This window comes from Convolutriloba macropyga, unplaced genomic scaffold (assembly GCF_964194025.1).
Source record: "Convolutriloba macropyga unplaced genomic scaffold, txConMacr16.3 SCAFFOLD_1094, whole genome shotgun sequence".
NCBI classification, from domain to species: domain Eukaryota; kingdom Metazoa; phylum Xenacoelomorpha; order Acoela; family Convolutidae; genus Convolutriloba; species Convolutriloba macropyga.
The window spans coordinates 25559-42500 of record NW_027449735.1 but is presented as its reverse complement, the minus strand read 5'-3'; the positions used below and the strand labels follow the sequence as shown (position 1 = coordinate 42500).

At 31.8% G+C, this 16942-nt stretch overlaps 1 protein-coding gene across 2 annotated transcripts in view; it reads left to right on the top strand.

Annotated features, from left to right (window-relative positions):
• LOC142355287 (uncharacterized) overlaps window positions 1-11209 on the top strand; it is an 11722-nt gene extending 513 nt beyond the window's left edge. Inside the window, exons 1-4 of one of the 2 annotated variants that reach the window (XM_075407494.1) lie at window positions 1-75; window positions 568-908; window positions 7343-7440; window positions 10536-11209. The exon at window positions 1-75 is cut by the window's left edge and continues 513 nt beyond it. In XM_075407494.1, the coding sequence (XP_075263609.1) occupies window positions 1-75; window positions 568-908; window positions 7343-7440; window positions 10536-11013 (992 nt within the window). In that variant the 3' untranslated portion in view covers window positions 11014-11209. Of the gene's footprint in view, window positions 85-567; window positions 909-7342; window positions 7441-10535 lie in introns of both variants that reach the window. The other variant, XM_075407492.1, reaches the window with a different exon arrangement.
• Window positions 11210-16942: the final 5733 nt, after the last annotated feature.

The following is a 16942-nucleotide window of genomic DNA, read 5'->3' as shown; positions in this document are numbered from 1 at the left end:
AAGTTGCAGAACAAAAAGATTCTGCGATTGGCGAAAAGTCATGCAAAGCTTTCGGTGGAGTTCAAACAAAACAAAGTAAGAAAGGTCAGTGCTTTGTTTTAAAAAATGGAACTCAAATTTTCATTGTTGAACCATACTTCAACCAACCCCCCGCGCTCTTCGATTTTCGTGTAAGCATGTGTGTAAGCATGTTAAAAATTAACAATTAAAACAAAAATAAAAAACTAAAGCGTTTTTTTTCTGATTTTCAGATATAAATAATGGATGCACCCTCCACAGGCTCAGTGTAGGAACTCCGAACCGGGATATCCAAAAACATTAAGATATGCTTTGTAATGAATTGTGTTTTGGAGCAGGAAGGGTCGGGATGGGGCGGGAAGGGGGGACGCATTATTCAAGAGTAATTTATCTCAATACAAGCATCCCTGACTCAAATGATAGTTAAGTTGTCAGATATACTGGGACACACAAATGGTGCAGTTCATTTGCCAAGAAGGTTTGACCTTTGGTCGTACGTAAAACCGGAAATTAAATCATGTTTCCTGATTCCATTTTTCCATTTTCTAGGCGCGACCTTTTCCAAAGACAAAAACTCCAAATGCAAAACCGAAGAATGTACTGAAAAATCCTCTCCAGTGAGCCACTCGGAAACATTTGGCTTCAAATCTGAGGACAAAAACGATGCTTCCCAGTTGGACTCGAACCTCTGCGCGGAGGACTTGGATGCTGACATGCACAGCGATGACCTGTGTGATCCTAACGACAGTAAAAGGCGACGCACAAGGACCAATTTTACAAACTGGCAGCTAGAACAGCTGGAACTGGCATTTCACAGGACTCACTATCCGGACGTGTTCGTGCGAGAAACTCTGGCAATGCAGTTAAATTTAATGGAAAGTCGAGTGCAGGTGAGAAATGCACTTCTCTTAACTTCTCAGTGACCACTCAGAAAATGCTATGTGGTAGTAAAATATTTCAACAACTTTAAGTTCAGCCCCCACTCCCATACAACCATCTACACCTTATAAATTTACGCCATTGTAATTAACGTACAGCATCATCAAACATTTTTTGAATATGAAACTTATAAATTAACAATAACTTTTTGATTAAACTTACATGATTGAAATTTCTATAATAACAGGAAGGCTCGGTAATGTGCGTTCGCACATAAAGTTCCGACCCCGCTCATCTACATTTTCGACTTAATTGTCAACCAAATGAGGAACAGATAAAAAAATTAACATATGAACATATCGTTCAACAAACCACTAAATGAATAAACAATCTACCTTCGAAGGCCTATGAGACCTGTGACTACCATAATATGTCTACCAGAAAAAACGGCGATAAAAATCAAACAGTTACAAATGTTAATTACGCCCAAAACTCGGTGTCCATTTTTTGAAAACCAAAAATAACCGAATCTAAATGACATCAGATAAAACTTATACAGAGAAGATTAACCTGTACTTTATTAGAAAAAAATATGGGAATTTTCCTCAATGCGACGTGGTAACAAGTCGACAAGAAATGAGCAAAAGTGCTAAGTTTTTTAAAATATTGCTTTTTTTGAAAAGAACTAATTTCAAACTGATTAGAAGATCTTTTACAACTGATCTTTTTTAACACCGTAGAGAGAAATTGAGACCTTTCATTATCCAGGATATGTTATACGAGTACAAAAAGAAAAATTTAGGCAAAAAGGAAAAAAACTGAACAAAAAAATTTTCACGAAAACAATGCCCCAACCAATTAAACCTCAAGTTGTTCACTAAAAACATTTAAAAATCTTTGATGCATTTCCTTCAAACAATCAGAAGACTGTCCATTATTGTAATACTGAGAAAAGAAGACAGAAACCTACAAAAGGGGCGATTACGCAAAAATCAATATTATTTTATGAAAACTCGTTGTACGAAGAAGAAAGACTATTCGAGGAAAATAAAACCCTTATAAAGAGAAAATTGTAATTCAATGGATAAGTGATGGAAATTGCCTATAGAGATGCTAGGTTACAAGTGAAGAGAAATCAGATTGGCAAATCTCAGAAATCCATTGTCTTTTTTAAAAAACAAGTGTTTTCAAAATTCTTAGCCAACAAAAGATTTTGACTAAAAGATTAGGCAGTTTATCTTGCAACTTCTTGGAAAACTGATTGTGACTGTTATTGGTGAGACTAAGTCAAAAACTATAAAATAAAATTAAATAGAAGCTGAACTAAGAAATTTCACAAACAACTTTACGAAACCACATTATTGAAGCCATTAAATTTATAAAATACTATCCAGAAGAACTTAAAATCATAACTTACGTCTCCTTTGATCATCATAAAGTCTCTTTGTAAAACAACCATTACAAAAACAAAGCAATAGGATCCACAAAAATTGAAAAGTTTCTAAATCTAACAAATTTCTTCTGCATGAAATTGTCTAAGCCCTGAAGATATCAATCAAAATATTTAAGCAACAAAAAACCTATTGTTTGATTCATCAAAACACTAAAGTGACCTTTCAAAAAGGAGGCTAAATTACGAAAATGATACAACATGTTACAATATGAAAAAAGCGCAAACCAGAACAAAAGGTATAAGTTGAAGAATACTTTTGTAGAAATTTAATTTGAAACTCAATAAAATCACTAGACATATACCGATATTAGTTATTAAATTTTAATTACCCTATATTTGGCATACGAGAACGTAAATTATCGACAAATATAGCGCATAAACAAGAAAGATTTTGACAAATTCTGCAAGAGAACGGAGTCGCAGCGCTTAAAACCATATGTTATGAAAACAATTAATATGATCAGTTACAAATTTTTTCAATATTTTTTCTGTCAATTTGTTTGCTAAGGTGACATTTTAATAAAGAAACAAAAACAACAGCGAAAATGGGCTATTATTCTCAAAACCGAAAAAAAAATTGAAAACTCAACCAAAATTTGCTCCAAAAGCACGGAAACGTTCTGTTAAATCAATCAGCCTTATATTAGTTTATATTCTATTAGAAAGAAAGTTTGACTTGTTTTTTCCGGGAATAAATAAACAGTTGACTGATATAAAATGAAAAAAGACACAACGAAAAATCCTAATTCGAAATTTCCTAAAAAAACAAATACATTTAATTACATAAGAGACAATAGGTGGCAACCGAATGCATGATACAAGTTCACTTACAGCCCTCGAGGAAGCCATTTGGATATTTGAATGGCAAATTAGAAATAAGACTGTAAAACAACGTATATCAATTGAAACCAAAACAAAAGGATTCATTTGACTTATTTTAATTATATTAGCGAAATTGTGCCAAATGTTAGCAAAAATTACTGAGAACGTGAATAAAAACAGTCGAATATTCACAAAATTTTAAATCTCGGTAACTCCCTGTAAAAAACTAAAATCTAAAAAATATTTTTCGATTCACTAGTGTAGGATGTACGTGCTTTTTTATTCATATGACTCACAACTCACTACGATGAATATATCGATCGGCCAAAAAGTCTGAACAAAAAAGTACCCAGTTGAGCATATAGTACCTCCCTCCCAATTAAAGTGGAGGTTGGAGCAATAAATATTCTTTGAAAGAAAATAGCCTATGCGTTAATTTCTGCTGTTTTGTCCTCCCCTCAGGGTATCAGTATAAAAACGTTGATGAATCCTTCTACACAAGGAACTGAAAATAGAAATTTTGCTGACGCGTGTCGAAAAAACGTTTTTAAGACTTCATGTTACATTTTTACTCAACACATGCACTATATAGAGTTATGAATGTAGGAATTTTAGATATTGATATCTATACCAAAAATTTTTTGAGAGTTCGGAACAACTAAAATTTCCAAAAACGAGAAAAATGTGTATTGAAATTGCGTTTGATATAACGTTACCTTGTCCTGAAGAAACCATTGTAAATTTGAAATAAGAATTCTTTTTAAAAATATTTAGCTTGTTAAACCAAGTTTGCTTTTATCTATATATGTATATGTATATATATATATATATATATATATATATATATAATATATAGATGCTTACAATTTAGACGAGGGGATATATATATATATATATATATATATATATCTTCCATTTATCTTGACGCTGTTTGTTTGAAGTGAAGACATGGGATCTCACATTCCAAAAGGAACCAAGTTTTAATGATCCACACTTAAAAGAAACAACGTTATCGCCAACTTGACCAAACATTTAAAATGGAAAATCACTTTTGCAGAACAGTTTATTAATAGTTTGCATGGAGAATCTCTTAAAAAACGTCAATCTGATATTTCGAAACACTGAGAAGTATACACACAAACCCACACGCACACACACGTGCGCGCACACATCCACGTTATATATATATATATATATATATATATATATATATATATATATATATAAATCCATGAGTGTGTGAGTGAGGGCTTTTGTGTATAGCTCCCAATGTTTCGAAATATCATATTGACATTTTTAAAGAGATTCTATAAAAAAAACTATTAATAAAAGTCTGCGAAAACCGTTGTTCTTTTTAACTGTGTTATCATGTTAACGATAACCACTATGTGTGAATTTGGTAATTTCCACTAAGTGTGGATTTTGTTTTATCAACAAAACATGCCTTACTGTCGGATTGTGGATTCTGCTTGTGTTCGCTAAACAACTAGCGGGAACAAAAGAAGAAGGTTTTGCTTTCTTCAAAATCAGACCAACAGTTTTGCAGTAATTTTAATTATGGTTTTACATATTTGTTTTGAGATTAATAGATATTGGCAAAGTTGTTTTCATTTAGAGAATCTTTTTGTTTTTACAGATTTCAAGATTTTTCGTCTTTTGGTACTACAAAATTTTATTTGGTCTAAGTTGGGGTTTTGTAATCATATATTAAAACAATTATATAAATTTAATTTAAAAGATGAGCTTAAATTCTTTATGTATTTTATATAAAGGTTTCAAGTTTTTCAGACGAAAATGTTTGTCTGATTCTGAAAGAAGCAAAACCGTCTTCTATTGTTCTCGCTAGTTGTTTAACGAACAACAAAATGTTCCTTAAAAAAAGAACTAAAAGAATATTTTTTGAACGATTTTTTGAAGGACCCAAAAATGACTGATATGAAAGACGACATTGAGAGCAATTTTTAATCATCATGATATACAGATAAAAGTGTGAAAACATTTTATACTCGCATTTTAGGCCATTTTTTACTACTGTAAGGTCAAATTTTTATTTAGGTAATTTAATGTTTTATAGCTTTACATAACGTTATATTCTTAACTTTACATTGCCTCTTTAAACATTTGCATTTTATTTTTATGTGTATCAGAGGAAATTAACAATGTTCTTTTTTTCATCTTTAGTGAGTTTCGTTTGAGAGAAACTGAATCCAATTGAGTTAAGATACCAATTTAGTTGCAAATGCTATTATGTGCAGAAAAAAATTATGTGCGAATTTAAAATACATTTCATAGAATTTACAAAAAAAACATTTGTTTTGTACATCTTGCTGGGGATTTGCAATGAACCATGCTACCCCGTTCCTCTTCGAAAACTATTTTTACATCTCATCTCAAACAGCACAAAATTGGGAAAACGAATTCTAAAAGTCTGCGCAAGATTTTTAAAAACTTATTCGTCTTATTGTTTTGATCACTGATATATTATATTATAAAGTTTATTTACTGTACTAATTTTTTTTTTCGTTTGTTTTGCCTATGTAAAATCATAAGATTCTCTGCACCATTATAATTATATCCAAAAATTACCTTAAATTAAGGAAACCATCATTTAATCTTAAATTAAGCATTTCACTTTAAAAGGAAAATTAGGATTTATCTTTTGTTGCTAAGAAGGATCTTTTTCCGTTAATTCTTTTCTTTTTACGAAATCAAACCAAGAAACCATTTTTATAATTAAAGAGCCAGTATTGTTTCCTAGTTGAATAGATTCGCAAAATCATTAAATCTGTTAAAATTTAACTACCTTTCCAATTTCTATTGATTTATGCGCACACACTTTACCAATTGTGCTTTCTTTAATTTATCTATGCTAATTAAACTAGATATAATATCCCTCTTTATTAATTGTAGCTATTTGTTCACCTTTTTTGTCTGAATAAAAAGCCTTTTCATTTTCCTTTTATTTTTTGCTCACGTAAAGAAAGACTTGGTATTTTTCTAATTAGGCGAGGAATTTTAAAGAGGCTTTATTGTTAAATGAATTTAAAATCACCTTGCGTGATTCTGACATTTAAATCTAATCTTGCAAAATTGTGGATTTTTGCTTCTTTGTTGGTTTTCACAAAATTTTGTTCCCCTGAGTAAGGGGAGAGAGAATTAGCGGCTAATTGAATACATAATTAAAGGCTTTAAAACAATTATTCAAAGAAATTCAGTTAAAGTTAACTCGCCCATAAAAGCCTCTTAAATTGTCGCGGAATTTGGAAAATTTCTGCGCTTTCCTCCTCTCAAGTAATAAACCGCAGCAATTGAAATTCAATAGCTCAGTGTATTCAATTTAAATTTTGTGCCCATTGTTGAAAGGGGCGAAAAATTCAAATAACAATAAAGGCTGAAATCTCAAATATTTCCATCGCTTCCGGTTAGATGTTCTATGCTGATACGGGCGATAAAAATATATAAGAATCTCAAATGATTCAACTCTGAATGTCCGAATTCTTCAACAAAAAGTTGCTATCTATAATTTTTGTTAGTCTGTTTCAGCGCATTCAATTTTTCATCCATGGATATTTTAAACTTTAAACTCTATTCTTTGGAAAAAAAATAAAATTAACGGGTTTGAGCAAAACGTAGAAATACACTCTAAATTAGGGTAAAAAGTCAATCAAGAACTTGAGCTTGTTGCTCTCTGATGCAAAATTTGAGACATTTTGTAAGTTCTAGATACATTCTTTGTACAAAAAAACGCCATGATATGTACAAACTTGAAATATCTGATGGGTTTCAAGAAGTTAGGCTTTATATCTATATTTGTCAAAATTTATCATCGAAACGAAGCTTAAGGCAAATAAATCGGAAGTATGATTACGAGTGTCATTAGGATTATCATTACATTATCTTTATGAAGTCTTGAAAAAGTACATCAAAATTTGACAATTTTACAATTAACATAGGATGTACAAGTGCAAAAATGACTATAAGGTTCTAGATTTACACTGGTTCAGTACTGGAATACTTTGGGTGGTCAACCTGGGAAGATAACCAAGCTCCTGTATGTCTCAGGGTCTGGATTTTTCAATCATAAGAAGATATATGAAGAGATAGCTGAAACCGTTTTCTCTCATGAGCCATTTATTCACCATATCTAGATGTTTAGATGTTCTGTTTTAGGTCTGGTTCCAGAACAGACGAGCCAAATGGCGCAAAATGGAGAATACCCGCAAGGGGCCAGGTCGCCCTCCACACAACGCACACCCTCTTACATGCAGGTACAAATATTGAATAAACATTTCAGAGTTAATAAGCGGTAACTCTAGTTCTAACAAACTAGTAATTAAACGAGTTGTACTGCATGCTTTTTTACGATAAGCAGTATTCAATAAAAAAAAACAAAATTAGTTTTTGAACTACCAAGCTAGCATTCCAAAAAATATTTGGAAAGGTGTCTTAAAAAATCAATGTCTCAAAAGTTATAGATTCCAATAACAAAACAAAAAATGACAATCATTTTCAACAAAAGAGAAGAAATATATCAAAACAACATATTTAGATTTTAAATTACCAAGGCTCGGCATTGTGCGTTTGCACATAATGTTTCAATCCCACCCCACCATATTTTGAACCAATTATCTTCCAAATGAGGAAGACAAAAAATTTTTTCTAAAAATTCATATATTGTTCGAAAAAAATTGATATATCCATTTAAAAATTGCTTTACACCTAAACCACTCAGCCAATTGAGTAATGCTCCACTAGAGGGCCGATGATACCTGCCATTAGGGAGACTAAGAGACAAGACCAACAGCAAAATAAAACAAACAACATCAACAAGCATTAATAACGAACAAAATCGAAAATCTATCTTTTTTTTTCAATTAAAAACTCAATAACAAAATCAACATAGCATCAGATAAAGACTAAACTAGTCAATTTGACCTACACTTCACCAGAAAAGTTATGGGAACTTTCTTCAGCGAGTAAAATAAAAGTGTAGACAAAAAAGGGGAAAGTTAAAAATACGTTTTATTTTCTGAAAACAATTAAATTCAAGGTAATGAAAACTGTTAGCTATCAGTTGAAAATTTTGTATCGCCTCAATCATACCTTCTTAAGACGCCAATGAAACCTGTCTATAGTTGGAATATCATAGAACTACAAAAAGAACAAATACAAGCAAAAATCACGCAACCAAATTAAATTTTTTGAGAAAATGGTGTCGAATCCCTTAAAAATATAATCAGTTAGGTAAAAAAAACATTGAACAAAATCAAAAGCGCTTTTTTTTGAACACCATTAATAAAATAAGCGGCTTGTTTTTGTTATAATAGATCAAGACAGCAAAAAAGAATTTCGAAAATTGGAATACGTGCACAATTAAAAAACGTTTATGAAAAATCATTGTGCCAAAGCCATAAAAGCATTATTTAAATAGTAAAACAGCAATGTGGACTATGTTGTAATTCAATTGAAAGAGGTGAGCAACCTCTCTTTTCTGTTAAGACTGCACAATGTTAGCTAAAAATATCAACTAAAAGAGTTGGTTCAAGCAAATCATCAAATATCTTTAAATTTAAAACCAATCAGACATTAATTAACAATTTAATCATATTTAATTGGCAAAATTGATCAAATTTTTATTCAAAATTTCTAACAATGTGAACAAAACAACGGAAATGAGCCTACCATTCCAAAATTTTTAAACCCAAAATCTCTTCAATTTGATGTCCTACGCTTAACATGTCTTCTAATTATACAACTCACAATTGTGTACAAAGAATATATCTGTCAGCAAAAAATGATTGAACAAATAAACCCAGCCAGTTGAGAACTAAACGTCTCCCCCACTAAAATGGATCGGAACAAAAACTTTATCCTATAAATTGAACGCACCATAAAACTTCAATTCGAAATCTTCTGTTCGCATACGCCATTATTTTTGTAATCTGTTTTTAATTTCAACAACCAAATTATGCTGGAGCAAAAACAGTTCGAACTGAGATTTGGAGGTTAAATTCAGCAAAGTTCGAAATTAGGTTTTTGATCTTAACCTTTAGGTTTTAGATCCTTTTTAAACTAATTTTGTTCGTCCCTACGTTTTTGACAGCTTTTTCCTTTTACTCAAAATCGAGTATTTCTCTCTGCCCTTAACAACAATTATCTTTTCTATACAAAAGCAATGTTCTTCCACATTTTAATTTTTGTTTAAAAAAATAAAATTTCGGAAATTTTTTTCAAACCACAGCTTAAGACAATCCCCTTTAGTATCTGCGTACATACGTTTTTCCAGGCCTTTTCAACTTTTTTAAAAAGTAGTTATTGATGAATAGTCATACACTTTATATGACCGCGCCAAGTTATGCATAATTTTTGATAATCAATTTTTGCCGAGCACCTAGCTCTAATCCAAACACTCACCAATGTTGAAACAAGGGATTTGCTAAATATCCTGATATCTTCTGAAATCGGTTTTACTTCGTGGAAAACAGGACAGAAATATCTCAAAACTGATCAAACATTCACATTTAAAACATTGGCAAAGAAATTTGCGTGAACTGTTTATATACTATGAAAATTTTTTGTAAGTTTCGCATTGAAAGTTTGCTGCAATTACCTTGCCTGAAATCAGTTTTGGCAGGCTGAGCGCTGCTGGAAATCAAACTATTGGTACTAAATTTTTTCTTTTCTTTTTATTTTTTTTAGTGCGGATATATTAGTTTGTTAGCATTTAAGGTATAAAAAAATTTCATTTTTAATTGATATTTCAAAGTTTTGTTAGTTAGAATCCTCTAAAACAACTTTAACCTTTCTGGAAAGTTGCTGTGAGAAAATCTGTTTTTCAGCAGCAATAAATTTTCTTCAGTTCTGCTTCAAGCAAAACTTTAAGTTTCATTTTGGTTCGTTCAAACTTTTCCCGTTGTTTTGTTAACCTTTGCATAAATCTCTAGAAATACAGACCGAGATGATCTTAAAATCAATTGTCGGTTTGTTTTTGAACTACTAATTATGTTGATGGAATTCCCAACTAAACAGATTATCGAGAAAAAATCTGTTAATAACTAAAAATACCCTTTGACTAGTGTTGGTTGCCTTATATCGCTCAATCAGCTTTTCAAAGATGGATCTTTAAAATCATAAATTATAAATTATGCATTTGTAAGATTCTGATTATTCAAAACAAATTTTTATCAATACAATCAATTCCAAGTCTTCACAAAGTTTTTTTTTTAAATGAAAACTGGATAAAATTGTTAGATATTTCAAGCGGGATGGTTCAAAAAAACTGCAAAAATGCTTTTCGATTTTTTTTTTCATTTTTGAATGCGTACTTTTTAACTGTTTACTAATTACTGATCTTCGGTTTTAGCGGCGAACCGATAATCAATACAACAACCGGAGAGCCTCTTGGACCAAACAATAATAAGAGCCAATCACAAAATGGCGAGGGTGCAACTGGTCGAAAACGAAACTCCTCAACCACTCAGTCAAAATCAAACCCCAACAATCAACCAATCAAAAGTCCAAAACTAAATTCTAGAGAATTTTCGGGACTAAGTTTTTTGCAACCTGAACAGGATTTTTCCTCAAACAAAGTTGACGAATCAAAATCTATCGTGGGCGGGGTTGAAATTGCGAACGATTTGAAAAAAGACGAGAGAATTTCGCTGTTCGAAAGTACAGTTGACTTGATCACGAAAAGATGTTCTCAGAATGCGTTTAAAACCGAAAATGACATCATTCTGCCGACTTTTCTGACGAGTCCAGCGAGCAGTCCAAGAAGTCAAACGAACGAATCCGATGATCAGAAAAAGAGTTTTCGAATTGATAGTTTGCTTGATTTGTGAGACAAACAACAAGTTCGCGAAAATTTTTAAAACACTAAATGAAATTTTAATTTATACTCAAAATTTTAAGTATTTGTTCCCATGGCCAACCACCCCTTGTGTGAATTCGGTAACTTAATTCTCATCTATACCTAATGACAACATTATACTGTGCTCGTGGCTTGATCTCTTTTCAAGAGTGGACACTCGCCTAAAAGTCCCCCCCCCCCCCCCCCTCCTCCTCCTTGATTGTAGAAAATATTATACCCAACCATTATTATACATGTTAAAGAATATTTTCGTTTCAAATTTTTTGGACCAATTTTTGCTATAATTTCCTGACTTTATACAATTATATATTGTGTTAATTTGTTGTAAATAGATGACAAAGCCGCAATTATATGCTGATTATTATACTATTCAATAAAGCAATGTCACTTTTTCTAATTATTCCTGCTCTTTTTGTAGACGAATCTTTAACATAGATGATAAAGAAAGAGCAGTCTTCCTCAGACAGACGGCAGAGAGTAAAAAACTCGACCGTGTAATTTTAAGCCGAATCTCAATATGCCTAAATTTGACATTGTCGAACGCTGTTTTTTATTATAGTTGTCATCCTAAATGAGAGAAAAATCATAGTAGAAAATAATTGCGATTCTTATAGATATTATATAAAAATGATCTGCTATCGTCCTTTGTGAGAGGTGGGGGGGGGGGGGGGGGGGGTTAGTTTAAAAAGTGGAGGTCTGTTTAATATTGTCTGTAATATTTAGAAGCGAATAGCCCAAAAAATATTTAATTATCTGTTTAAAATTTTCATTACTGTCTAATCCTATTACGTTGAAATCAATTCCTGATTGCGATTTGTGGCGCATAGTAGCTTAGGAGCTGCTCACTCTATTAGAAGGAAAATTGTATGGAAGTAATCAAGATTAGCTAAGGCGAGTTTGTTGAGATTGGGGGATATTTGAGATGAGCTTAAACTGTTAATAATAAGCAAATAGGAACTACGCGAGGTCCAAATGAAAAATCTGAAAATTTGATTGAATTAAAACATCAACTGACGTGAAAATTTTATTAAATTTTAAATATTAAAGAATCAGGCAATTACAATTTTTCTGTAGCACTAAAACTCCTTTTTGCTCCCGCTTACACAGAAGTGAAATGATTATTTATCATCAAAAAATAAAATGCAATCTCACTTCAGCTCATTTTTATTTCATTTCAATTCAACCACTGCTGACTGAACAAACAGTCGCTATTTGTCTCTCCAAAAATTCACAAAAACTAATTAAGCGACATGATACATTTTCACAATCCAACAATTTTTGGGATAGGATATTTTGCTACAAATACATGACACTATTTCCAACCTGGGTTTGCCAGTAAATCGCCTAATTTTTATAAAAAAAGAATTCTTTTTAAAAATTTGAAAACAGTTTTTGCAAACCTGGCCACAAATTACATTAGACCCCGGTGAGGTAAGATTAGACCCCCTACGCAAATTTACAGATAATACCCATTTGTCCAAATTGTCGTTCTAGTGTTTTAGTTCATACAAAATTGTATTATCAACAATTCTGATTAGATATCTTAAAAATTCATTCCTGTGTTGATGAATAACTGACTAAAAAAGTTCAGGAACCAGATAATTTGAACAAAATTTAGACGTGAAAATCTAAACATAAATTCCGATTATATAAAAAAATGGTCTTTCAGAAATTGTATCACATTTTGTAGCATCTAAATAGCAAAATTGCTATTCTCAAATAAGTTTATTATACGAAAGCAACTTCCGTGCGCCAATTTTTCGCAGGCCCTTGTGACAAACCTTCGTTCATTAGCTATAGCATCCGTTCAAGTTTGAACTTTAACGGTGAGTGATGTGATTCACAAAACAATTGACCAACAGAAAACTCTCCCAAATGAAGAAAAATGAATGATTACTCCCGGGCTGATCAACCAGTGAATTTCAGTTCTTAAATTTGCCTATTTCAAAATTAGCTGAAAAACCAGTACTGAAACAGCTTATTTATATTTAAAAAGTTAGTCACTATGTCCAAAAAAATCCAGAAGAGCTATTCAGGTTGTTCAGAGTAATTCCGTAGTAAAAACAGAACTCTGAATTTTTCGAAAAAGACTTAGCTACCTGAGCATGTCAGAAAAATTGTAAAGACACGTTATCAGTTAAAACAACTACATAAACACTGCATACTGATTGCATACTGCTGCTGATACTGATACTGGATACTGATAAATTTTGAAACGACTAAGTCCGGTGTGCGTTCGGAGTGCGTTTGTGATGCGGTCGGGATGCGTCAGCAGCAGGTGTATTCTCAACATACGGGTTGTCTTATAATGTAAGTTCACTTCTATACAAAAAATCTGAACTCTGCTATCATAAATGTGAAAATCAGTAATCCTCTAGAGAAGAACTCTTTTTAATTTTAAAAATTCAAATAAAAAATTGGAACAAATAAATTGTTTTAATCATAAACAACTCATTCAAGTTTGTTCTTTAATATTCAGTTTCTCATTTCTAGTACTATCCGCAATATTTTGAACTAAACAAACTTATATTTCTTTGAGAATATTGAATGCGAATCTCAAATTAAGGCTGTTTCGTGGAACCTCGAACTTTTCGTCGGAATCAAAATTTAGGTACCTTCTTTTTCTTTATCCTTTTCGTCGATTGTTATTAATAGTTGATGCCCTTCAAGTTTTTGAAGAGAAAATCGAGAAAGGTATAGACAATAAATTTCTGAAAGACAATTTTTGTTATTCATATATAGAGTTAAAATTGGTTATATGACGTGCTGTGTGGAATACAAATAACTCTGTGGAAGACACTAACAGTTATATGAAACCGTTTGTTTTGTAGTGCGCAACAGGCAAGACCTCATCTATCTTACTCTTACAATGCTAAGCTATTGCATTTTTGAGCTTCATAATTTGCATCAGATTTCTATAATTAGAACGGCAGTTAAACTGTCGGTTTTACTTTCTTTCACTATCAGACTCTTTCTAATAGAAGAGTTTGCGAAACTCTTTGTTTTTCGTATTTAAAGAATAACGAATGACATGACAAAGCCAAGTAGTAAAAAACTCTCTCTGAAGCTTTTAGGAATGGAGCAGCTTCGAGAATGAATTTCACAAGGTCCACCGGTACTTTTTAAAAATGGAAGTTTCATTTGAAACTCATGTTAGTGTCAATAGAAATTTTTGATTCTGATTATTTTAAAAAAATGTCCTTTCAGAAATTGTATCCGATTTTGCAGCAACTACATAGCAAAATTGCTACTCTCAAATAAGTTTATTATATGAAAGCAAGTTCTACGGGCTAATTTATCGCAGGCCTTTATGATAAACATTTGTTCATTAGCTATATCATCCTTCAGTTTTGAACTTTAACGGTGAGTGATTTGATTCACAAAAAAATTGACCAACAGAAAACTCTCCCAAATGAAGAAAATTGTTTATTTTAGAGCTCGATTTTTTTGAAAAAGTTAGTCACTATGTCGAGAAAAAATCCAGAAGAGCTATTCAGATTGTTCAGAGTAATTCCAGGTAAAAAACAGAACTCTGAATTTTTCGAAACAGATTAAATTACCTGAGCATGTCAGAAAAACTATAAAGACACGTTATCAGTTGAAACAACTACCTACTCACTGCATATTGAGTGCATACTGCTGCTGATACTGATATTCGATACGGATGAAGGTTGAAATGAATACGTCCGGTGTGCGTTTGGAGTGCGTTTGGTATGCCTTCGATTTGCCTCAGCAGCAGGTATATTCTCAGCCTATGGGTTGTCTTATTATCTAAGTTCATCTCTATACGAAAAATCTGAATCCTGCTATTATAAATGTGTAAATTCAGAAGTTTTCTAGTGAAAAACTTTTTTATTTTTAGAAAAGTCAATTGTAAAATTTGAACAAATTTAGTTGTTTTAATCATAAACAATTCATTCAAATTTGTTTTTTAATATTCATTTTCTCATTTCTAGTACCATCCGCAATATTTTGAAATAAACAAACTTATTTTTCTTTGAGAATACTGAATGCGAATCTCAAATTAAGGCTGCTTCGTGGAACCTTGAACTTTTGGTTGGAATCAAAATTTGGAGACCCTCTTTTTCTCTAACCTTTTCGTTGATTATTATCAATAATTGATGCCCTTCAAGTTTTTGAAGAAAAAAATGAGAAAAGTATTGACAATAATTTTCTGAAAGCATATTTTTGTTATCCAAAATTAGAGCTAAAATCAGGTGTATGACATGCTGTGTGGAAATCAACTAACTGTGTGGAGAACACTCACACTTATATATAACCGACAGTTTTGTAGTGCGCAACTGGCAAGACTTTGTGTATCTTAATCATACACTGCTAAGCTAATGCATTTTTGAGCTTCATACTTTGCATCACATTGCTATATTTAGGACGGTAGTTAAACAGTTGGTTTTACTTTCTTTCTCTAGCAGACTTTTTCTAATAGAAGAGTTTGCGAAACTTTTTGTTTTTCGTATTTAAAGAACAACGAATGACATGACAAAGCCAAGTAGTAAAAAATCCTCTCTAAAGCTTTTAGGAATGGAGCAGCTTCGAGAGAGAATTTTACAAGGTCCAACGGTGCTTTTGAAAAATGGAAGTTTCATTTGAAACTCATGTTAGTGTCAATAGAAATTTTTGATTCTGATTATATTAAAAAAATGTCCTTCCAGAAATTGTATCCGATTTTGTAGCAACTACATAGCAAAACTGCTACTCTCAAATAAGTTTAATATATGAAAGCAATTTCTACGAGCTAATTTATTGCAGGATTTTGTGAAAAACCTCTGTTCATTAGCTATATCATCCTTCAAGTTTAAACTTTAACAGTGAGTGATTTGATTCACAAAAAAATTGACCAACAGAAAACTCTCCCAAATGAAGAAGAGCTATTCAGATTTTTGGCAGTAATTCCGAAGCAAAAAACAGAACTCTGAATTTTTCGAAACAGATTAAACTACCTGAGCATGTTAGAAAAAATATAAAGACACGTTATCAGTTAAAACAACTACATACTCACTGCATAATGAGTGCATACTGCTGCTGATACTGATATTGGATACTGATAAAGGTTGAAATAACTACGTCCGGCGTGCGCTTGGAGTGCGTTTGGAATGCGTTCGGTTTGCCTCAGCAGCAAGTATATTCTCAACCTATGGGTTGTCTTATTATCTAAGTTCATCTCTATACGAAAAATCTGAACTCTGCTATTATAAATGTGTAAATTCAGAAATTTTCTACTGAAAAACTTTTTTATTTTAGAAAATTCAATTGTAAAATTTGAAAAACTTTAGTTGTTTTAATCATAAACAATTCATTCAAGTTTGTTTTTTAGTATTCAGTTTCTCATTTCTAGTACCATCCGCAATATTTTGAAATAAACAAACTTATTTTTCTTTGAGAATACTGAATGCGAATCTCAAATTAAGGCTGCTTCGTGGAACCTTGAACTTTTGGTTGGAATCAAAATTTGGAGACCCTCTTTTTCTCTAACCTTTTCGTTGATTATTATCAATAATTGATGCCCTTCAAGTTTTTGAAGAAAAAAAAGAGAAAAGTATTGACAATAATTTTCTGAAAGCATATTTTTGTTATCCAAAATCAGAGCTAAAATCAGGTGTATGACATGCTGTGTGGAAATCAACTAACTGTGTGGAGAACACTCACACTTATATATAACCGACAGTTTTGTAGTGCGCAACTGGCAAGACTTTGTGTATCTTAATCATACACTGCTAAGCTAATGCATTTTTGAGCTTCATACTTTGCATCACATTGCTATATTTAGGACGGTAGTTAAACAGTTGGTTTTACTTTCTTTCTCTAGCAGACTTTTTCTAATAGAAGAGTTTGCGAAACTTTTTGTTTTTCGTATTTAAAGAACAACGAATGACATGACAAAG